At 38.6% G+C, this 25,436-nt stretch overlaps 1 protein-coding gene across 1 annotated transcript in view; it reads right to left on the bottom strand.

Annotated features, from left to right (window-relative positions):
* Nucleotides 1–1,828: 1,828 nt before the first annotated feature.
* Nucleotides 1,829–25,436, bottom strand: part of LOC134813765 (peroxisomal membrane protein PEX14-like) — a 98,319-nt gene continuing 74,711 nt past the window's right edge. The window contains exons 2-6 of the mRNA XM_063821645.1: nucleotides 14,491–14,582; nucleotides 13,899–14,074; nucleotides 13,503–13,631; nucleotides 2,106–2,218; nucleotides 1,829–1,839 (exon numbers count right to left, since the gene is read on the bottom strand). Of these exons, the coding sequence (XP_063677715.1) occupies nucleotides 1,829–1,839; nucleotides 2,106–2,218; nucleotides 13,503–13,631; nucleotides 13,899–14,074; nucleotides 14,491–14,508 (447 nt within the window). The 5' untranslated portion in view covers nucleotides 14,509–14,582. The remainder of the gene's footprint in view (nucleotides 1,840–2,105; nucleotides 2,219–13,502; nucleotides 13,632–13,898; nucleotides 14,075–14,490; nucleotides 14,583–25,436) is intronic.

Raw genomic sequence — 25,436 nt, 5'->3', positions numbered from 1 at the left:
AGGGTGTCAGGGTCAGGGGGTCAGGGGGTCAGGGTCAGGGTCAGGCGGTCCGGGTCAGGGGGTCAGGGTGTAAGGGTTAGGGGGTCAGGGTCAGGGGGTCAGGGGGTCCGGGTCAGGGTCAGGCGGTCCGGGTCAGGGTCAGGGTCAGGGTCAGGGTCAGGGTCAGGGTCAGGGTCAGGGTCAGGGTCAGGGTCAGGGTCAGGGTCAGGGTCAGGGTCAGGGTCAGGGTCAGGGTCAGGGTCAGGGTCAGAAAGAAGGTAAACAGATTTATCCCCGCAGTAACTGAAACACAGCAGTACGAAACCTGCAACCTCCAATTTGTGGACGACTACACGTGTAACAAAGATAACCTCTGTTACTATGGTTGCCACAAGGGGTATTGTTGGAGTCAGTGTAATGGTTTGAGCGAGATGATTTGGGATGGTCCCCCCGGCACATGCCATACAGGGTGGGTTTTTAACGTTATTTTAACGTATTTTAATATTATATCTTCCAATTATGACATTATATTATCGATACCATGCTTCCAACAATTTTATTACAACTTATTGCTAAGTACTATAACTTATTACTAATTACTACTAATTTCAGTTATCCGCACATTGAATGGTGTTGGTCAAGTGGGGCAGACTCTGCCTGCATGATAGACTCCGACTGTGAGAAAGTAAAGAATAACAGCTGCAGAGGAACTTGCTCTGTTGGTTAACTACGTGTAGTCAGAGTGATGGGAAGGCAACACACGACCACATTCCTTGTACAATAGTTTAATACTGTTTCATTTAAATTAGCTGGTCGTTTTACTTTGTTATCTTGACTAATTGTAAAGCACACTTATCAAATAACTCCCACACATTTTACTGCATCTTCATTCTTCATCTGTTCACATAATAGAAAGTGGGCAGATCTAGATTTAACCATTCCTATTTTTGACAGATCTAAGTGACTTGATTAACTGAAACCTTTCAGCTAGGGTAGAGTTCACAACTCTGTAAATAATAGCTATAGAATTTTACTGCTACATACCTGCTACATACCTTTACCACCCCGCCCTAAAGACTAAAGAGATAGAAGTTCCTCACTGAAGAACAAAACGTTCAACAGCACTTCTTAGCAAAGTTCCAAAATATAATAGCTTCGCAAGAAAAGCATGGATATTATGTATATTTAATTCAATATATAAAATTTTAAATATATTATGTAATATTGATTTATTATAATATAAACGTTACTGCTTGGGAAGATTTAGATTTGAGGATGCATTCAACTTCCATAGTCTTTATAATAAACTGTATAATAAACTGTATAATAAACTGTATAAACTGTTTAAATTGTAATATTGTCCGCACACGGTACAAGCAGAAAAGGAACCAATCATAGCATAAAAATCAACGTTTCACTTTGTAAACTGACATAGTTTGCCCATCGTTTTGCTTCTTAAATATGCGTATAGCAAATAAGTTGAATAGGTAATTTTACACATGCCACGTATTTACTGATATCTCTGTAATTTTCAGCATGTAAATATGTAACATTTTATTTTTATCCGTCTGCCTATTAGTTGGAAGCAAAATTATTCACCCAAAAGCAATCATACTTGAGCCCATTGCAAACGTGTAAGTTATTTAAAACCCTTAAGATTTATATAATTTGGTACAGTGATACCCTATTAACCCTTTATTTGTCATGATAACTAGATATTTACATTTAAAGCGTCAGATTTATGATAATGTATGATTTTATGTTGATTATTGATTACTTCTAGTAGAGTCCAGTCTGTTTATTGAGTTACAACATAGTACGTCATATTTACATTGAACCAGATTATTAATTAAATAAACCCTGGGATATGTTATTAAATTTAACTTATAGTCTACAGTTCGCATTATTCAGTGATGTAAATTAATTATCACGAGTACTACAAACTGCGCGTCCAAACCCAAAAACAATTTATAAATGAACTCGCTAAATTTTACAAAATTAAAAAGCACCTCACTTACATATGATCCCACATAATATGTGAAATATGTAAGATATTATCTCACATACGTCACTTACATTACACATATTCCACAAGATATCTCACTTACTACACACTCAGCACTTACTTTGGGATGTCACAATCTCCTTCATAGCTACAACAACAGGTTTCTTAGGTTCATCCTCTCCTCCTCCTCCCACATACTTCCACTGTCTTACAATCCACGGCCACATGTACCTTCTGTGGGAGAGAATAGTGGTTAAATTATAATGAATTATAATAAATTATAATACATTATAATAAATTATAATAAATTATAATACATTATAATAAATTATAATAAATTATAATAAATTATAATAAATTATAATAAATTATAATAAATTATAATAAATTATAATAAATTATAATAAATTATAAATAAATAAAATAAATAAATTCTAACATTTATTACACGCTTCGACATTAAAATATACCCAACAAAGACGTACATTAAAGTCATTCAAGCGAGACTTAGTGTTGAAATAGCAAGATTATGGACTTTTTAAACAGTTCAGATTTTATGAACAAATATTTGTATGAAGTTACCAAAATTATGCACTTTCATATCAGTTCAGACATTATGGACAAATATTAGAAATATTATCAAAAGCTCGTTGGAAATAAAACGTCTTTAGGGCATTTTTAAAACATTCTACAGATGATAATGATCTCACTGAGTAGGGTAGTTCATTCCAAATTTTTGGTCCACAAAACATAAATGCAGCATCTGTTCGTCTGAAATGAGGAGCAGGAGGAACTTTCAACAAATAAAAGTCATCATCTAGTCTGGAACTTCGTCTTCGTACTTCCCTTAGATTGACGTGTCCTTGTAAGTACTGAGGGGCTATGTTATTAAGACACTTGAAGACCAGAAGTGATATTTTGAACTTAATTCTGAACCGAACAGGCAGAAAGTGGAGCTTTTTGAGGTAAGGCATGATAGGTTCACGTATCTTTTTTCCGTAAAGACCAAAGATAAATCTAGCAGCATTGTTCTGTATCTTTTGTAGCTTATGGAGATTCTTTTCTGTTATACCATAATAGACTGAGTTGCAGTAGTCTATGAAACAGAGGATATTGGAGTGAACTAACTGAACTTTTAGGTCATGGGAAAGCTTCGAACCGATTCTTGCTAAGTCCCTTTGATTCAAATAACATACTTTGGAGACAGCATTTATTTGAGAGTCCAGATTCATTTGGTGATCGAAAAGGAATCCCAGGTTCTTGGCCTTGCTAACAGGGCAGATTGAGAGGTCTCCTAAATCCATTGTCTGGATTGGGCTGACATATGGACCTATATCAATGAACTCTGTTTTTTCATCATTCAGTTTTAGGAAATTAACTGTCATCCATTGCTTTATCTCCAGAAAGCAATTTTTCACAGCTGTTAAATCAGGATTAGAACTGTGAACATCAAAAGTAAAGTACACCTGTGTGTCATCTGCATACAAATGTATCGAGAAACCATATTTTGTGACAATTTCTTCAAGATCTCTGGTATACAATATGAACAGTAGTGGTCCTAAAATGGATCCTTGAGGTACACCAATATCCAGATAGCCTTCAGAAGATGTGGCTTTTTTTACTTTAACCTTGAATGTGCGATTATTAAGGTAACATTGTAACCAGCTGAGTGCTAGTTCTGTAATACCATACGCATTCTTGAGTTTCGTAAGAAGGAGGTTATGGTTTATGGTGTCGAAAGCAGCTGATAGATCTAAGAGTAGAAGCACAACATTCGATTTGCTGTCAATCATCATTAGAATATCATTATGTATTTTGGTAACTGCAGTTTCACAACTATGGAATTTTCTATAGCCTGATTGATATGGGGAAAACAGGTTGTTGACATCAGCATATTCATTTAATTGGCAATGAACTACTTTTTCTAGTATTTTGGACAGATAAGTTAGATTGCTAATCGGTCGATAGTTTTTCAGCTCATCAACATCTAAGGTAGGTTTCTTGAGTCCAGGCCTAATAGATGCTTCTTTTAGGGCAGATGGAAACTTTCCGACTCTTAGTGATTCATTCACGATGTAATGGATGATTGGGAGAAGCTCGGGTAAGCAGTTCTTGAAGAGCCACATTGGTATGACATCGAGTACGCTTGATTTATTGGGAAGACTCTTAATTAAGGTTTCAAGATCTGATAATGAGACTTCCTTAAACTGATTAAGTCTACACTTTGCATTATCTATCGAAGTAGAGTCCTTGGTACCTTGACCGTTTAGGGAAGTGTTTTGAATTTCCTTCTCAATATTAGAGTAAATGGTCTTTACTTTTTGATCGAAGAAAGTCTTGAGTTTGGCAGCCACTTCGATATCTTCACCATTTGGCAATTTGTTGGAGCCATATTCCTTATCTAAAAGTTTATTTATGACTTTATAGGTCCCTTTCGAGTCTCCTTTGCAAGAACTGAGCTGTTTATCATAGTAGCCATCCCTAGCTCGATTGATAGTGATTTCTGCGTCAACACATTTTTCAAAATGAGTAGTTTTAAACTCATCATTCTCTGGATACTTTTTGGCTTTTCGTTTTGCCCTTCTCCTCTCTCTGACAGCAATTTGACATTTATTATCCCAAAAATCAGACTTTTCAGCAGTAAATCGTTTCGTAATAAGTGGGGCATGTTTGTCTAGCACCTGTTCAAGGACATTTTGATAAAGGTTCACAGCCTCGTCTAAGGATTGATATTCAGAAAGGTTAAGCTCTGAACAAAACAGATCTTCCCTGAACTTATCGATGTCAATTTTGCTTAGCTCTCTGACATCTTTTTTTTCATATGTACGAGCTTTATGAAGATCGAATGTGACTGGGACCTGAAAACTTAATAGATAGTGATCAGAGCTGGTTCCAGTGCTTGTCTCTACCATCATATCTGTTACAGACAATGAGTCACTTACACAGCCTAGAGTAAATAACAAGTCCAGTGTCCCGCCGGAGATGTGAGTAGGAGAGTCGACATGCTGAAGGAAGCCTTTGCTCTCACAAAGAGCAATAAAGTTCTGGGCAGCATTATTGTATATGTCTTCAACATGGAAATTAAAGTCACCACAAATAATTGGAGATCCAGTTTTAAGCAGAAGATTGTCCAGGTATCCATCAAAGTCATCCATAAACTTAGATATTTTTGTTTCATCATATTTCGCTTTGGCCTGAGTGCTGCGATAAACTACACATAGCCTGATAATCTCACCAGCAGTTTTAATGACACATTCAAGTACTTCAAAAGATGAATATTTAGTAACATCATTGCGTACAGGCGATATCATTTTGGGGTTGAAGAGAAAACCAACACCACCTCCCCTACCTCTTCGAGGGGCACTGATAATATCGAACCCAAAATCACGGATTTCGGCAAACTTTGCCCGATCATTAGTTTTTAGCCAAGTTTCCGTGATACAACAGATAGAAATCGAGTTATCTTTAAGCATTTCTAGTACGCCACAAGTTTTGTTGCATAGAGACCTTGCGTTGAAACAACCAATAGAAAGCTGTGATTTCTGTCGATTAGCACCTAATTTCACATTACGTTTTTTGAAATAAAGTCAGTGTTAGCAGCAATACGTTTAGTTTCTCTTACCAACACAGGACAATCGTAAGCTGCCGCATTATGTATTCTTGAATTCTCGGCATCATTAGTGTGTGTTGAAGCCAGACATCGAGCACAGGCATGTTTGTCCTTCTTCTGCTTAAATTGGCATGCTGAAGACCGGTGACTTCCCATACAGTACATGCAGGTAGGATGTTTATTTGTTTTGACTTCATTACAGTCAACAGAAGTGTGTCCAATCATTTGACAATGATAACACTGTTTGATGTAGAAGCGATCAGTTACTTTGTATCTGCGACTACCTAAATAGAGAGATCCTTGTTGTTGGTTAAAGAGGACTCTATAGACAGATGGTGATAGTTTGATTCCAATAGTGAGCTCTGTGCGTTCCTGCTTATCGTTGGTCAAACGTTTTATCTTATTGAGATAGACAATACTGATAGTGTGCCCTGCTTCATACAAATCTTTGATGGACGAGTTTTTCTCCACAATTTGGGCGACTAAGTGGTTCTTTTCAAGATCCCTAAGTTTATCGGCATCATTCCCTACAGCTGTAGTGTCTATATCGTCAAGAACTTCAGAAGAAACACCATAAATAGTAACTTTTGGCAGCATTTTGTTGCCATTCTTAGACTGATATCCATACGAATCTAAGGTATTTCCATCATTGAGAAGTGAAGTAGCCTTATCACGAATTTCAGCATTAGGGAAGCCAATTGAAACTTTCTTGTTGTTTTCATTACATCTGAGAAATACTACTTGACTGCTCTTTAATTTATCAGTAGCAAATTTTTTCACATTCGTCATTGTTGCAGCATTTACCGATTGTTCTTCTTTCGGGGACAGAATTAGAATCTCGGGTGATGAAGGTTGTGTACGTGTTGGAGCAATTGGAACATGTGGTGGTTGAGCAGATGGTGTGGAACTGTTTGAGTCGGTAAACAAGCTGGAATAGAGAACGTCCTTTTTATGAGAATCAGTACCGGATTTTGTTACAACAGTGTTTACTTTATTGTCAATAACATCATTGATATTTTTCGTGAGGTCTTCTTTTAAAGATGAAAACTGTTCAGCAAATTGTTTCATAAAATCAACCTGATCTGAGGATCGCTCTTGAGCTCTCTCAGGTTTCTGGGACAGTTGTTCCTTCAGCAAGGTTTTAAGTTCAGACATCTCTTCCCTGAACTCCAAATTTATGGCATCTATTTTATTATCTAACAATCCTACCCGATCTACGGTAGTAGCAGCCCTCTTTTCCTCCTCAGCAGTACTACAATCATTACAGATAAATAGAAAGCGACCAAATCGTTTAGCATAAGATGAAGTGTTGTTCACAGCATGAGACAGGTGAGCAGTAAAAACCGTGGGCGCACTGACATTGCAAGTTTCATCACAGTTTGATTGAAATAAATTTTCGTGCACATACAGAATGAATGGTTAATAATTTAATATATATGTAGACCAAGCTCTGTGCACGGGATGCTTCCTGGAAGAATCCAGTTCTTTTAGCGGGGCACCCTACCTAAAGCCAAATTGAGATATAATAATCATATTCCTAGAGAAATAATCAGAAATCGAATACCAATCAAATAATATGATATATATGAGTAGTAACCATATTTACTATGCAAAATGCCCCAACCACATAGTGTAAATTTATATAGAATTCAAATTCCATATCATCATTAAACCTCAAGTCCTCAATACCTAGTCAATATAATAGCCCAAGCAAAATTAAATAACTTCTTATATACCTTACTGTCATACTACAAATTAATTAAACATTTGAAATCTGTTGACCAGAGAATAAAATTCTAAGCCTAATGCAAGTGAACTAATTTAGATGCAATAATGAATGCCTAATGTGAGTATCATTTGTCAATGTCCTTGTAAAAAAGTCTGTACAAGAGATATGAGTAACTAATATAGAAGAAAAAACAGGAAGTTGTCGTCTGTTGTAAAATAAATAAAATATCTAGAATATAAATTAGAATATAAAATAACATTCAGTCAATGTGTCGTCAATAAACTGTACAATTATCAAATGTTAAAACTGGGTGATACAGTCACCAAAAAATACTAAGTATGATAAGTTAATAAATTAAATGTGGTCTATAAAACTACCACTAAGTATAATAGGTCAATAAATTAAAAGTGGTTTATAAAACTACCACTGTGGGAACCCCTTCTCCAGTTAAAACATGTCAGTCATGTGCAAAATCAATCAGAATGGTAAGGTGGTAAAAAAGGGAATATCTTTTCGATACATCAATTATATATGCCTCAGATTTAAAAGAATTAGAAGTTACTTAGTTATCGGCGACTATGATTGCAGTGTAAAATTTGTCATATGAATTGTCGACGGTATAATTAGGGTCTGTTGTTATAGATGATAGTAGCTGTTTCTTATACGAATCACTAAAGCTTTTAACATCGGGCAGATTTCGTAGATCTGTTGGAACATTATTCCAACATTTTGCCCCCAAGTATTGAAAGTTTTTATGTGATGTTGATCTATTGACATAAAGGTTGCAGCTTTCGCCGCTCCTACTACCTCCTGATATGTAACTAAATTTGTTCATAAAGTTTGTAGGACAATTGTCATGGATGATTCTAAACATATAATTTGACAGATGGAGTTGTCGTCTAAGATGGAGTGGTAACCATTTCATGTCTCTATAAACATTAAGGCTGCTCTCTGTTTTTGGAACGTTGAGAGCTATTTTGGCTACCTTTTTGTACAGAGTGTCAAGTTCAGCAAGTTTTGTCTTGCCAGCTCTACAATAGATCGTGTCTAAATAATCGAATTGTGGCAACATGAGTGCATTGGCAAACATTTTCCTATATTTAATGGGTAGCAGTGCTTTACTTCTATACATGGCACCAATTCTCTTCATGACCTTCCTAATAATATAATCTACATGGCTTTTGAAGTTTAATTTACTATCTAGAATGAGGCCAAGATATTTTGTCTCTTTGCACTCCTTGATTGTGAAAGTTACCTCATTACAATCAATGGTTATTTCATCATGTTGGTCAACAGAATCAAACAATAGGAATTCAGTCTTCTTTTCATTGAGTGATAATTTATTAACACTGAGCCATTTAAAGATTGTCATAAGTTCTATTTTCATGTTTATAAATGTGCTTCTGCAGGTTTGATCAAAGAATAGTGCACCATCATCTGCAAATAGAAAGGGCTTAGATAGGTTACAGGCATAAATGATGTCATTTATGAAGATACTAAATAATATAGGCCCAATGATGCTTCCTTGTGGTACACCACTCAGAACTTCTAAAAATGAGCTTAGATTGCCATTGATCCTAGTGCATTGATATCTACAAGATAAGAAGTTCTTAAACCAGGTTAAAGCAATGCCACCAATTCCATAATATGCCAATTTTTGAAGCAATATTTCATGATTCACTGTGTCAAAGGCCTTCTTAAGATCAAGAAAGATGATTCCTGGTTTATAAGACTTAGATTTACTCATATATATTTCGTCCATCAGATCGTACATCAGATAAGTTGTGGAGTGATTTTTCCGAAAGCCATATTGATGCCGGATGAAAAGTTTGTTCTCTTCCATGTAATCAGTGAGTTGCTTGCCGACAAAGTATTCTATAAGTTTTCCTACAAGTGGAAGGATGGATATTGGCCTGTAATTATTAGGATCATCTTTCATTCCTGCCTTATGGATGGGAGTTACTCTAGCTTTTTTACAAAGGGTTGGTACAACACCTGTATTAAGGCTCAGATTGACAATGTGGGTCAGTGGCTCAACTATGTGTGGTACAGCTTGCTTAAGTAAAAATAGAGGCACATTGTCATATGAGGCCTTGTCATTCTTGAGCGTTTCGACATACATTAGGATATCAGTTTCATTTATTTCTTGGAATCTATCAAATGAGATATTAGAAGTTCTAGGAGGTAAAAAATCAGTAAAACTAACTCTTTCAATATTGGGGGCCTGATTTTGTAATCTTGATCCAACATTTGCAAAATGAAAGTTAAATAGCTCAGGATCATTCTCATTGATAGTTTGACAATTAGTTGTACCAGGGGTCATATTTGATGCCAGTTTGACAGTTTTCCATATCCCTTTAAGATCATTCTTGGCACTTTTAACTTGTAGATCATCGATTACATTAGCCTTTTTGCAGGTTTTAGCTAATTTATTTCTAATATTTCTCTGAATCTTGTAGCAATCCCAGGCCTCATTACACTTTATACATTTGCTACATGTACCACATTTATTGCAATTTCCATTGTCTCTCTTATCCTTCTTTTTACGGAATTTCTTTAGAAGAAAATGTGTATGATTAATGGCATTTAAAAGTTCAGTAGAAGGTTTATGTATGAACTTTTCATGCCTTTCTATGGTCTTGCAAGGGGAGAAGGTTGCATATGCCTGTTCAATATGATGACAAAGGCCAGCAGTGATAGCTTCAACATCTGTACTTTCCAATAGTGGACTGTAATCAGAACAGGTATCTAGATAGTCTAAGAATTGTTTAACATTACGTTTACAATGATTTCTAATTTCAACCTTCTCAAATTTAGGAGCTATAGGTACTTTACAATCTATCTCACACATAATGGCTTGATGATCTCCAATACGTTCATCAAGAACAGAAGATTGAACAAAATCTGCATAACAGTTAGTGAATATTACATCAATAGTAGTCTGGGTAACATTGTCTCCACGTTTAGCAACTCTAGTTATCCCTTGAATGGTTTGAACTAGATTGTAACATCTCAAGGTCATATCTAATTTTTTGTACTGGGTGGATGAGATATTATTCTGGTCAATGTTTATATCCCCAATCCAGATAACCTTTTTCCCATTCAATTTTTTCATGCAAAAATGAATGTATTCAATAAAGTTATCAACACTGCAATAATTTCCAGAGCGATAGAAGCAGCAAACATTGATCTTGCTATTCTTAAGCTTCACCCATAATGCTTCAATGTTATCAAGCTTACTATCCATAACTAATTCTGTGTAAGCTAGTTTTTTGTTTATCATTAAGCCACAACCACCCCTAGAACTGTTTGGCCTGTCGCATCGCATAAGGTTGAAGGAGGAAGGAATATTTATGGTGTCTGTGTCAATAGTATCATTAAGATTCATCTCATTTAGGGAAAGTATGTCTAATTTATGATCTCTAATAAGTTGGGAAAGTTCATTACTTTTAGCTAAATTGAGAAGCCCTCCTTGAATGTTACAATGACCAATGCAGAGGTTGTGAAACCTATCAGCTGCATTATTAAAATTTGTCATCTTGTGAATCTTATTAATTCACAATGGAATGAATAAAAGTTGAAAAGTTGTGTTTAAACTAAAAAACAGAATAAAAACAGGTTGTATTTGTCTGGATGTCGTACTGTAAAAATAAAACTGATGGTAGGAGTGTTATGTCAGTATTCAGCAGTATTCTAATGGTGTGCATGATACTTCAAGTGCCTTGCTAATTTAACTATGCCATAATCATTGAGATGGACATTATCCTCTCCATAACTACTAAAAAATGACGATTTTCTAAAGCCTTTCTTATCACTAAACAAGAAACGATTTGTCTCGGTTGAGAGCAGTTTTACATAGGTGTATTTTCTTTGCAGATTTGATATACACTCATTGATATCAGTTATAACCTTGTTTCTGGAGAAACTCTCCCGAGGTAATAAGTTAACAATTTTAATATCAGCTCCAGGTGCCCACTTGTGAAGGAAAAGTACAAGTTTTTCAATACAATTGTTTGTAAAGTCAAGAGCTCTAGCATCACCAGAAAAACTATCAGGGCACAGAAGTTTAGTCCTCATGTTGCGAGGGCTGTTCAGGATAGAGTCCACGTCATTTGTACCACACATAAGTACAATGCTTTTCACATTATTGGTATTAAGAGTGTCTTTTCTTACATCTGATTGAAACCGTTCATTGATTGCATTGGCTGTGGCACCAGGGTAGCTGAATACATGTGCCTCATGATGTTTGGACGATAGCTTTTCTCCCTCTAATTTGGAGAACATACTAGAGCTAATGTAGACACACAAAGATTTATCAGAATGTTCTATTGATCTAGTCTTAGGGGCCGAGGGTTCAGTGTTCTTAACTTGACTGGAAACATCAGACAGAGTAGATAAGGTTGCGCTGCCATCAATTAGGCGCAGAGTAATGCTTATTCTCATGGTTTCAGACTTGTCCTGGATGAGGCTGTGTTCAAAGCTGGTCTGGGATTGTCTGGTCATATTCATTATGTCACCATGGGAGAGGGTGAGGTCAGCAATATGAGCTCTAAGTTTGGATCTGAAGCTTAGGACTCTAGTAGCCCCTAAAGAGATGGTGGAGATCATGGAGCCTGGTGAAATTGACCTCTCATCATCCGAGTGAAAGGGAATTCCTTGCTGACCATTTCTATACTTGGTAATCATAGCACTATTGAATTTCAATTTTGGGAACTGTGAGCGTAAGCGTTCTAAAATAGACTTTAGGTATGGATTGTCTGCTACTGGCCTTGTGTTATGAAAGCCTCCATTGTAAGCGTAGGGAAAGTCCCCGTAATATGCAACTGCCCTATTCTCAAACTTATGAGTATAGTGGGTTTCTATATCTAACTTGGCAGTGTCAACAAACTGAAAAACTCCTCGACTCAGATCTTGGTATGGATTGATAGAGTTGGTCACATCATTGTCACCATTTACAGAGTGTTTGGGATTTTCCAAATTGATAATTTCTGCTGAATGTTCACTGTCTTCTGCTAATTTGGATAGCTCTTGGGTTAACTCAGAAACAAGATGCGAGGATGACCTATTACTGAGGGGAACATTGATAGACTGTTCACAGTGATCAGGTACCTGGGGCAACACAGGGATAAGTGAACCATCGCTGAGGGGAACTTTGAGTGCACTGTCACTTTCTGATAATTGTTTATAGAGAAAAGAAATTTGCCGACGAAGACTATCATTCTCTCTTAATAGAGTTAAACAATTTGAACATTTATCAGTAGGACAAGAGCCGTTGCTGGGGAATTTAACAGAATTCCCTCGATATCTCAGATTGTAATGTCTTGAGCCAACTGGTATTCTAGACATAGTTTATCACAAAAAGATGCTACTGTTCGAAATTTAGTTAATGATTACAGTACCTTTGTAGCACTCCGGAGGATAAGGATAAGTGATGTCTGATAATCTTTAGGTGATAGATGGGGGTAAACTGCTTTAAAAACCGATGTCTGATAGTCCTTAGGATGTCTTTAAGATAACTTTATCGTGCAACAACCATTTACATTGACATACAACCTGTAATGGTCGTTACATTTACCGAGGCATTAGTTCCCACTGGGGGTCCTCAAATTATTTGTTATATAGTAGTGTTGAAAGTATTAGTATAGTAGTGTTGAAAGTATTAAAACAGTTGATAGCATGAAAACTGTCCTTACACCTAAAACACTGTACAATGTCGGTACTTTTGACAACCTCATCATTCGAACAAGCTTTACATAAACCGTTGACGAGAAGATTCTTTGCAGAGTTATGAGCAGACTTTTCCATTGCAATTGTGTATTTGTACTTGTATAGATGTACAAAGGTAAAGTACAAACACCATGCAGTAGCAGTGCAGTGGCAGTTAAAATTTCCGATTAAACAGAGATAAGGGAGCTCTGTTTTTCAACACGTAACAAAACTACAAATGTGTAATTATTAATAATAATAATAAATTATAATAAATTATAATAAATTATAATAAATTATAATAAATTATAATAAATTATAATAAATTATAATAAATTATAATAAATTATAATAAATTATAATAAATTATAATAAATTAGAATAACACATAATACTCACAAAACGAACATTCACGTGATTAGTAAGATCGTGCCACGTGCAAATATAACACAGTAATGATTAAAAAGACTGACCTGAAGAGACGATACAGATAAACAACAACACCGAGTGCAGCAGTAGACACAGCAGCAACCACTACAAGTGGAGGTGAGGGGCGGGTTGGGGAAGGCTTGTTCTTTGGGGACCCAACTTCTTCTATACACCTGACAACAATTTCTTTAGTCTACATTTCTATAGTCTATACATTTTCAATCCCACGCCGACTTTAACAGCCAGCCTGAACAATTTTTCGGATATTTGAAGTTATTTATAGATTTGATTGTCAAAATTATATTATAGCAAACCTCCAAATCTACATTGGCCTCTATTTTAGAAGACTGTGGTTGTAACAATTATGGTTAAAAACAGAGCTGAAATGATTTTAAAAATAACGCCACATAAAAACACAAACAAACATGTTATCAGCTTACTTATCCATGACTAGGTTGAAATTTGGTGGTTTTTCCTCAGAAGCATTCCTGCTCTTAGCAAAAGCTGCAATTATCTCATTGTTTGTAAGACCTTTGTCAGATAAAAACTTTCTTTTCGTCTCGTCAGGATGATCCCTTACAGTTTGAGAGGACAGGAACGCTGTGGCTGCTGTGATCTGAACGTTGAAATGTCAGGGAAAAAATCATTTACACAGTTTTAGAAGGAGTCCTGAACGTTGAAATGTCAGGGAAAAAATCATTTACACAGTTTTAGAAGGAGTCTGTGATGTTATCAACACGACCTTTTACAGCAGTTTTAAAACAATTTTAATTTCATTTAATTTACAACACAAAACTTTAAATCTATAACTCATCACAGAAAATAAGGTATGAGAGAAAGAGTTTGCTAAATTTCATGATATATATTGTGAAATTTGTACCCTGAATAGTATTTAAGTGACAAACAATTTAATAAATATCAAATATTGAAAAGAGTTTAATAAAAACTACCTCTCATGCTGGAGCTTATGTGAAAATAGCAATAACTGCGAATTCTTATAGGTTACAGGATTTTCTTCCCCTGAAAACTTACCAGATTTTCTCTGTTCATAATTATTTTTGAATAACTTTCCTGCTGCAAGATTTTCCTTTTTCTAACTCTGATTGCATGAGAATTCAGTCATTCTATAGAAACAATGGCATGGTAATTAGAATTAAACGTAACAAATAATATAATTTTTCATCTTGGCCTCTCAGCCGGGGGATACAAGGATACAAAGGATACAAGGATACAAGGATACAAAAGTGATAATTACTTTATTGAGTACACAATAGTTGTAATTCTGAAATAATTTAAGTTACACAATTCTAATTATTTACAAGTGTGTAGGGATAATTTAGAAATGTTATATAATGCTAGTTTTAGAAAAATAGATAAATCGAGTTTGTATGGTTCAATCTTATTTTAATGTCCTATAGCATTTAAATGCACTTGCCAGTATTTGAGTGGAAATCTGGGCTCTTAGGATACAAGGATACAAGGATACAAGGATACAAAAGTGATAGTTATTTTATTGAATTCACAATAGTTATAATTCTGAAATAATTTAAGGTTACACAATTCTAGTTATTTACAGATGTGTAGGGATAAAATAGAAATGTTTAATATAATACAGGGTGGCCCATAAGTGACTACCCACACGCAACCTCTTAATAACTCACGTAATTCGTCTCCAAATTGCACCAAAATTTCAGAGATTATAGATATGGGTCAAACTTAGATTTTCTGAAAGTTTTGTAAGCCACGCCCAATTACAGTGGGCGTGGCGTGACACTCCCTCTTTTTCACTATTGTCTTCATAAAATGAGAACGCTTTAAGCTAAGAACTCAAAATTTTTTGCACACATTTGGCTTGATAATTGAAAACCTTTCCCAAAGTTTCAAGTTCATTGGTTAAAATATGGCTAAGTTATGACCATTTCAAAACTCATCGGATACGTGATCCGAGCACTCAGTCAGTGATCTCGTCACTTGGGTAATGGCCTGTTTGGCTCACATGCACCGCTTGATTGGTTGCAGCCTGCTTATGGGCCGGCCTATACAGCTGACTGCACCTAAAACGCTATCACACGAATTTATGGTGGTGTCACCATTTCAGGGCTTGTTAGCCCTGCTAGTCACAGGTTCCTTACAATCAATAAAAAGGAATGAACCATCCATTGAATCATCGAAAATGGTTCACTATCCTCCCTTTACTGCAGAACAACGATTGTTCGTCTACCTGAAGAAAGAAAATGGGGAGTTCTACCCTCAGATTAAACGACAATTTCAGATGAAATTCAACCGACCACCCCCTTGCCGGAAAAGCTGCTTTGACATTCATCACAAGATCAAGTTTACGTTTTCTGCACACGATCGGCGAAGAGTCGGCAGAAGACGAACTGCAAGGACTGTAGAAAACATCACGATGGTTGTTGGTGACGTGATGGACACACCTAAGATTGGCACCCGGAAACGAGCTCCTGCCTTAGACATCAGCAGAACCCTTCAGCGAATCCTAAAGCAAGACCTTTCTAACCGGGCCTACCGAATCACAAAGAAACACAAACTTTTGGACCGTGATTTCCAATCGAGGATAGATTTCGCCAACACATTCCTGTCCAAGCAGAATGTGGATCCCTACTTTGAGGACGAAATCTGGTACAGCGACAAGGCCATATAAACGGATATGTCAACTCCCAGAATGCAATTCACTGGGGCTCTACTAGACCGGATGAAGTGGTGGAGAGAACGGCTTTTCCTGAAAAGGTCACGATCTGCATCTGGGGTGGCCCATAAGTGACTAGAGCCCCAGTGAATTGCATTCTGGGAGTTGACATATCCGTTTATATGGCCTTGTCGCTGTACCAGATTTCGTCCTCAAAGTAGGGATCCACATTCTGCTTGGACAGGAATGTGTTGGCGAAATCTATCCTCGATTGGAAATCACGGTCCAAAAGTTTGTGTTTCTTTGTGATTCGGTAGGCCCGGTTAGAAAGGTCTTGCTTTAGGATTCGCTGAAGGGTTCTGCTGATGTCTAAGGCAGGAGCTCGTTTCCGGGTGCCAATCTTAGGTGTGTCCATCACGTCACCAACAACCATCGTGATGTTTTCTACAGTCCTTGCAGTTCGTCTTCTGCCGACTCTTCGCCGATCGTGTGCAGAAAACGTAAACTTGATCTTGTGATGAATGTCAAAGCAGCTTTTCCGGCAAGGGGGTGGTCGGTTGAATTTCATCTGAAATTGTCGTTTAATCTGAGGGTAGAACTCCCCATTTTCTTTCTTCAGGTAGACGAACAATCGTTGTTCTGCAGTAAAGGGAGGATAGTGAACCATTTTCGATGATTCAATGGATGGTTCATTCCTTTTTATTGATTGTAAGGAACCTGTGACTAGCAGGGCTAACAAGCCCTGAAATGGTGACACCACCATAAATTCGTGTGATAGCGTTTTAGGTGCAGTCAGCTGTATAGGCCGGCCCATAAGCAGGCTGCAACCAATCAAGCGGTGCATGTGAGCCAAACAGGCCATTACCCAAGTGACGAGATCACTGACTGAGTGCTCGGATCACGTATCCGATGAGTTTTGAAATGGTCATAACTTAGCCATATTTTAACCAATGAACTTGAAACTTTGGGAAAGGTTTTCAATTATCAAGCCAAATGTGTGCAAAAAATTTTGAGTTCTTAGCTTAAAGCGTTCTCATTTTATGAAGACAATAGTGAAAAAGAGGGAGTGTCACGCCACGCCCACTGTAATTGGGCGTGGCTTACAAAACTTTCAGAAAATCTAAGTTTGACCCATATCTATAATCTCTGAAATTTTGGTGCAATTTGGAGACGAATTACGTGAGTTATTAAGAGGTTGCGTGTGGGTAGTCACTTATGGGCCACCCTGTACTATTTTTGAGGTCCTATAGCATTATGCATTGGCCAGTATTTGAGTGGAAATCTGGGCTCTTATAGTAGGCTGTAAAATTTTCGTTCACAGAGAGAATTGAATGGATTGCTCTTGCTGTGGCAGTAAATTTTGTAGGGTCTAGTGTTTTATCGGATAGCAAACCGGCTAGGTCAGTAATATTTTTGGGATGGAAGTTAAATTTTTCTCTAACTGAGGAGTAGAGTAAACAGTCAGTTAGAACATGAATTTCATCCTCAATAGGCTTAAGCCCCTTGCTGAAAAAGCAAAAAGTGCACCATCGATGTTCTCTTGGTACTAGGGGGGTTTCGTAACGGCCCCTCTCAATGTAAAGATTGTGGCAGCTAATACGAAACCTTGTTAAGCTTTTCCGAGCATCGGGGATCTTAACCACTCCTAAGTATGTTTCTGGTTCAAAATCATGTTTAATTTGATTGTAGAATTCTAATTTAGGTGAGGATGCCTTGGCAGATTTCCAGGTATCCACAAATTCTTCCCTCATGTTGTGACTGATTTGGGTAGAGAGCTTGGATTTTGAAGAGGATGAGTGGGGGAAGTTATATTTGGTGAGAAGATTAGAGATGTTGGTGTACCAAGGAAGGCCCAGCATAATCTGCTCGTGAAATGCAGCGGAGAGAAGTTCATTTTCAGTGCTTTCAAGGCGAGTATAGAAATCTATTGCAAGTTTGCAGGCTTCAAAGAAGAGGGGGTGGCGCCCACTTTCGCCCCAGCAGCCTATATTTGATGCTTTTGAATGGACTCTTATAATAGGCTGTATAATTTTCGTATAATTTTCGTTCACAGAGAGAATTGAATGGATTGCTCTTGCTGTGGCAGTGAGTGTGGTAGGATCTAGAGTTTTGTTGGAGAGCAAACCGACTAGGTCAGTAATGTTTAGGGGATGGAAATTGAATTTTTCCCTAACTGAGGAGTAGAGCAAACAATCAATCAATACGTGACTTTCGTCCTCAATAGGCTTTAGCCCTTTGCTGAAAAAGCAGTAGGTGCACCAACGTTCTTCTCTTGGTACATGGGGGGTTTCATATCGGCCCCTTTCGATGTAGAGGTTGTGGCAGCTGATACGAAACCTTGTCAGACTTTTTCGAACATCCGGTATTTTGATAATTCGTAGGTATGCCTCTGGTTCGAAATCATGTTTAATTAAGTTATAGAATTCTAGTTTTGGCGAGGAGGCCTTGGCAGCTTTCCAGGTATTCACGAATTCTTCCCTCATGTTATGACTGATTTGGGTGGAGAGCTTAGATTTTGAGGAAGATGAGGTGGTGAAGTTGTATTTGGTGAGAAGCTTTGAGATGTTGGTATACCAAGGAAGTCCCAACATGATTTGTTCGTGGGGGATCCTTGTACTGTTCAACCACTTTTTCCAGCCTGGAGGATTTGCAATGAGCTTTGGGTGCAGCTGCCACTGTTTATAGAGACAATTTCCCTTGGAAACCTTCATTGGAACAGCATCAGCAGTAATTCATTTGTTAGTAAATCAGTAAATAGAATATTTAAGGTCGGTTCTGTATACTAGATGCTTTTAACCTGCTGTCTCAAAAAGTTGCCAGTAAGAAAGTTGCTCAACCTCATCAACATTACGAAGCCTACGTAGTAAGTTTTATGGTTGCTGTAGACAACTTCTCAGTGCCCTATATTTAAAAATTTTGTTTTCCCTAAAAGACTCATCATGTGTAGCTTAAATATTATAGAGTAAGAGGCCAATTCAGAAATGTTAAATCTTGAGACTGAGTTAGACCTTTGCCGAACGTCCATGTGTTCATGTTGGGTGACATTGAGGACAACAGAATATGATACATATCCGATCGTGTAAAAAGTGGCGGTAACATATTTGCTCAACCAAATAATGCCAAGCCGCTATGAAGATAATAGGGCAAGATAAGAAAACAACTTATGCGACAGATACAACAGATTTATCAAAAATGAAAAAAAGTTGTTTGGTAGCGCTCGATTTTTGAAAGATTTTCAAACTGCGCCGCGCCGCGCTATTTAATTTTGTATGATGTAAAAAATTTGGTGACTTGGAAATGTAGTTAGGAATTCAATTTTGTTAAACCAATAAAAACTATTAACAATTTCAATCCGATCTTTAAAAAATAATTTCAAAAATAGTTTGCTTTGTATAACATAAAAGTAACGTTTGCGTTTCCACTTAAGACACGTTGTATATATCTCTTTTGCACACAAAAAAGATATAACATGGAATGTATTGGTGAAAACTGAAAAATTGCTACAATGCTACATGTAGCATCGTAGCAAGTTTTCAGTTTTTACCACAAAAAGAAAATTGGGGCAAATTTGACGATTTCAAAAAGTTTTTTTTTGCATGGACCAAATAAAAATACGTTTGACTTTAAAATTAAATTTACAAAACGTCATTTGCGTCGTTAACGGGTGATACTCGTAAAATATTTGTTTCAAATATTGGGTCCAACTCGGCGCGATCTTAAAAAGTATTTCGTTATTTTTACAAGGCGAAATAAACAATATGCAATATAAATTTTAAACTATCCCAAAAAGTTTTATTTCGGGCCGAATAAATGTTTAATGCAACTTTAACTTTGCAGCTTTTTGTTTTTTTTTAGAGAAACAAATTTGAATTTTGATCTTTATTACAGATTAAACATATCATATATAACCATAAAAGCCGCGCGTCGGCTGATTGCCTCAACTTGGATTGGTAGTAATTTCAGTTTACAAAAGCTGAAGGACGGCAGCTCAAAAGCCCCAGTGAACCATCGGAAATATCAAAGACTCGAGTGCCAATAGTGGCTTTTTCGAACCCATTTTCGCCGATTTGCTGTGGCCCAGATGAGCCGCGCCCTGCTGCTTAACGGCACATGATGGTTTTTGTTTAAATACTTATTTAAATTTAAGCGATAATTCATTTGGTGATTTACAGTTTTTGTTCTCTGATTGGCTGAATTGTGTCACTAAAAGTTTGGAATGCATTACGCGTGCAATAAACTTAAGCGCACGCAAGCACGAGCTTGCTGTGAAGACGTAATCACTTAAATGTTAAATAACACGCTCAGCCAGTAAGGTTGGCTGGGAGAGTTCAAACTTGCATGCTGTGAAAAAGCACATCTAGCAAGCCAGTGTGCCAGCTGGTAAGGTTTTCTGGATAGTTTAACAGCAAGAAATAAGTTACGTGGCTTGCCAATCCCTGTCCGCAGCGTTATTTTCAAGCTTCCTTAACAGGAAATTTACTGGACCAACGGCAATAAAATACGAACAACGTTAATGCCAGTCCTAGGAACCTTAAGTAAAGTAAAGTAAAAACTATGGTATAGTACTTTCCTTTTGTATCGTGGCCGATTATTTCCCTAATCTTAAATTGTATTTACAAATGTTAAGGAGGAGGGGACAAAATCGTTTTTAGAGAGAAAAGTCGATGAATGGATTAACGACATTGAAGATCTAGCAGATATTGCTAAAAGGGAACCTCAGGCAGCTCATTCTGCATTCAAAGCTATGGGTTATCTAAAAGATGGAATCATGTATGCCGAACAACACCTGGCATCAGTCAATACCTTAAAATATTTGTATGAAGAGAGAATACTCCAGTCAGAGAGGGGATCCTTTGCCCCTCTGGCCTCTGGTCTTCACAGCCTCTTGAGGTGTGGGACCGCTGTGCACTGTATTTGTAGATCGTGTCTCTGAGATGATATGTGATAGCTGACCATAAAAAAGAAGCCAAGAGCCAAATCAAAAACCATATCAGAACACGATTCAGATTTGATCTGTTAAGAAGTACACTCATTGCACTAAGAGGAATCAGAGGAAGATCAACGGCCCAGCATCTTGAACTGCAAGACATTTCCTTCAACCTCATCCCCTAGAAGACGAGCTTTGAGAATTGAGGTCTCCTAGATTTGTTTATGTAAATTTTGATATTTTACTGTACTATTTTATGTTGTATATAATTTTACGGACAACCCACCGCTTCGGCGGGTAGTTGACGCACCATTCACAAGCAAGAGCCACTTTGGTATACTTGCTGTGAGGTGTCTCAGCTACATGGGTTGGGGGTCCCCCCCTTTTTTTTTTCTTTTTTTTTGTCAATACCTTAAAAGACTAAAATACAAAATTCAAGAATCCCTTATACCAGCAATATTGGATAGATCTTTTGGAACCAACCAAACTAGCAGAGAACTCTTTGCATTACCAGTCAAAGAAGGAGGTCTATGTGACCTTAGTTTGATGTCTGACCTAGAATACAAGTACTCATGCCAAGTACCATCAGATCTTACAGAAGCAATATACAATCAACACCCAGATTTTTATGATGATCAGGAAGAACTTGTAGAGATCAAGACCCAAATCCGAAAATCAAGGATAGAGTTTTTCAAGGAGAGAAAATATGAGGTTACAAAAGACCTGAATGAAACCCAAAAATTGCAATTAGATCTTACATCAGAGAAAGGGGCAAGTTCCTGGCTTTCATCACTCCCACTCAAATCATTTGGATTCTGTCTCAACAAGCAAGAATTCAATGACGCCCTAGCTCTTAGGCACAACTTTGGAATAAAAGATGCTGCAAGAAAATGTGGGTGGGTAAGTATCTCTCCGGTATGTGGGTGGGTAAGTATCTCTCCGCCACAATTCATTGAGAGATGTGTTAGCAGAGCTCTTAGAAACTGCTGGCTATAAAGATGTTACCACTGAACCTCTCCTTATCCCTGTCAATGGGAGAGAACTTCCTGCAGGGGCCAACAAAGCAGATGGAGCTAGGTTAGATGTTAGTGCTAGGAGTGTATGGAACCCATTGGAAAGGGCATTTTTAGATGTAAGAGTATTTCATGCTCAAGCTCCTTCCAATAAGGCTCTTGGATCTCCAATGAGTATGTACACTAGCCATGAGAGAAGAAAAACATGTACAACAAAAGGATTGGCGAGGTGGAACTTGGAACATTTACACCAATAGTCCTATCAACAACAGGTGGAATGGGGAGAGAAGCAAATACGTTCTTCAAAAAGTTAGCTGATAGAATGTCTAGAAAATCAGGCCAAAGATAGAGTGAAGCGATGACTTTTATCAGGAAAAGAATAAGATTTGACTTATTAAGAACGACAATTATTGTTCTTAGAGGAGAAAGAGGGATAAAAAGTGGTAACTTATAGTTAAAATATCAGATTTAGATATTAATTTAGAGCCAACAAATTGAATTTGCTACTTTTACTACTACTACAAAGGGTTTTTTTGAAATTTTCTAAGATTTTTTATTGAATTTTTATATAGAATTGTTATTGTTATATTATGTGTATATTATTTGAATAATTTGACCTTACGTCAAGACGAATTTACAAATGTATTATAGGGGGGGGGGGGGGGGTCTATGTCCGCTTGTCTCATAGAATCCAAAAAGGACAGGACATAGGCTGACATAGGCGGACATAGGCGGACATAGGCGGACATAGACGGACATAGGCGGACATAGACGGACATAGGCGGACATAGGCGGACATTAATGGACACCTAGATTGCTAAATAAAATGTTCAATTTTTGCTGTTATAGGGGGATCATGTTTTTTGTCCGTTCGGTACCCTATATTTTCAAAACGGACAAAAAGTAGAGCGAACAAAACCGGACAAAAATGGACAAAAACGGACAAAAATGGAAATTTAGATGCTTCATCCTCCTACTCTTCCTCCTCCTCCCCCTGGGTCTTCCTGATCTTCCTCAGTCCTCTTACTCCTCCCCTCCTCAGTCCTCCTCCTACTCCTCCTCCTCGTCCTCATCATCAGTCCTCAACAGTCCTCCTCCTCCTCTTCATCCTCCTCCTGCTCCTCCTGAGTCCTCCTCCTGGGTCCTCCTCCTCATCCTTCTCCTCAGTCCTCCATCCTCCTCCTCCTCCTTCTCAGTCCTCCTCAGTCCTCCTCCTCCTCCTCCTCCTCTTCCCTCTCAGTCATCCTCCTCAGCCATCCTCCTCAGTCCTCCTCAGTCCTCCTCCTCAGTCCTTCTCCTTCTCCTTCTCCTCAGTCCTCCATCCTCATTCCTCCTCCTCAGTCCTCCCCCAGTCCCTCTCCTCCTCCTCCTATTCAGTCCTCCTCCTCCTCCTCCTCCTTCTCAGTCCTCCTCAGTCCTCCTCCTCCTCCTCCTCCTCCTCTTCCCTCTCAGTCATCCTCCTCAGCCATCCTCCTCAGTCCTCCTCAGTCCTCCTCAGTCCTCCTCCTCCTGGGTCCTCCTCCTCCTCTTCATCCTCCTCCTCTTCCTCCTCGGTCCTCAGTCCTCCTCCTCCTGGGTCCTCCTCCCCATCCTTCTCATCAGTCCTCCTCCTCCCCAGTCCTCTCCCAGTCCCCCTCCTTCTCCTCCTCCTATTCAGTCCTCCTCATCCTCCTCCTCAGTTCTCCTCAGTCCTCCTTCTCATTTCTCCTAAGTCCTCCTCCTGAGTCCTCCTCCTGAGTCCTCCTCCTCTTCCTTCTGAGTCCTCCTCCTGAGTCCTCCTCCTCCTCCCTCTCAGTCATCCTCCTCAGTCATCCTCCTCAGCCATCCTCCCCAGCCATCCTCCTCAGCCATCCTCCTCAGTACTCCTCAGTCCTCCTCCTTCTCAGTCATCGTCAGTCCTCCTCCTCAGTCCTCCTCAGTCCTCCTCCTCCTCCTGGGTCCTCCTCCTCCTCCTCCTGGGTCCTCCTGGGTCTTCCTGATCCTCCCCAGTCCTCTTCTTCCTCCCCTCCTCAGTCCTCCTCCTACTCTTCCTCCTCGTCCTCAGTCCTCCTCATCAGTCCTCGACAGTTCTCCTCCTACCCAGTCCTCCTCCTCCTCCTGGGGCCTTTTCCTGGGTCCTCCTTCTGGGTCCTCCTCCTCCTTGGTCCTCCTCCGCCTGGGTCCTCCTTCTCCTCCTCAGTCCTTCTCCTCCTCCTCCTCAGTCTTCTTCCTCCTCTTCCTCCTCCTCCCTCTCAGTCATCCTCCTCAGCCATCCTCCTCAGCCATCCTCCTCAGTCCTCCTCCTTCTCAGTCCTCCTCCTTCTCAGTCCTCCTCAGTCCTCCTCCTGAGTCCTCCTCCTCAGTTCTCCTCCTCCTCCTAGGTCCTCCTTCTGGGTCCTCCTCCTCCTCCTCCTCCTGGGTCTTCCTGATCCTTCTCCTCCCTCTCAGTCATCCTCCTCAGTCATCCTCCTCAGTCATCCTCCTCAGCCATCCTCCTCAGCCATCCTTCTCAGCCATCCTCCTCAGTACTCTTCAGTACTCTTCAGTCCTCAAAATCTTTGTCCGCTAATGTCCACCAATGTCCGCTAATGTCCACCAATGTCCATCTAAGTCCGCCAATGTCCATCCAAGTCCGCCAATGTCCGTCCGGGTCCGCCAATGTCCGTCCGAGTCCGCCAATGTCCGTCCGAGTCCGCCAATGTCCGTCCGTGTCCGCCAATGTCCCAAAAAACACGTCCGTTGTCTCATAGAATCCAAAAAGGACAGGACATAGGCGGACATAGACGGACATGACACCCCCCCCATTATACATTGTTATCATTATTAAACAATTTTGGTTGGGTGGACATAATTTGATTGGGTGGACAACTTAAATAACATTTGCATCCCCACATTGAGAAACATGTTTGTTTGGCAGTCTGAGTGGGAGGAAATTTTGGATCTGAGAAGAGATTTGATGCCAACAAGGTTATTTTTTGAAGACATTTAACTAGTTTTAGGGCATAAGAAAATTTTCAAGGATACATTAGACTGCTGGAGAAAGATACTCCCAAGTTATATACTATATTCATATTGATCATATACATCGGCAACAGACTCCAGTAGTTTCCTGGTTCAACCCTATTGGTTTAGGACGGAGAGATATGAACTTCCAGGAGCAGCCTTGACCTACTATTTGCACTCCTATTATATGAGTATGCAATGTTCATAGTGGGTGTTGCTGCTTTATATGGTTAACAATGAAACTAATAAATCAATGAAACTAATAAATCAATGTTTTAGCTCATTTTACAAAGTCAAATATTTAAAACAATTAAAATTGTATAGTGCTCAATTTGTAAATGACTAGTTGATCTTTGCTATTGGAAGTTTGTCAAGGACTGGCAGCTAGCGGGGGCAAGGAATGCACGGG

This window comes from Bolinopsis microptera, chromosome 4 (genome assembly GCF_026151205.1).
Source record: "Bolinopsis microptera isolate Bmic1 chromosome 4, MBARI_Bmic_1.0, whole genome shotgun sequence".
Lineage (NCBI taxonomy): Eukaryota > Metazoa > Ctenophora > Tentaculata > Lobata > Bolinopsidae > Bolinopsis > Bolinopsis microptera.
Note: the sequence above shows the minus strand (reverse complement) of the source record. Positions and strands in the feature narration are given on the sequence as shown.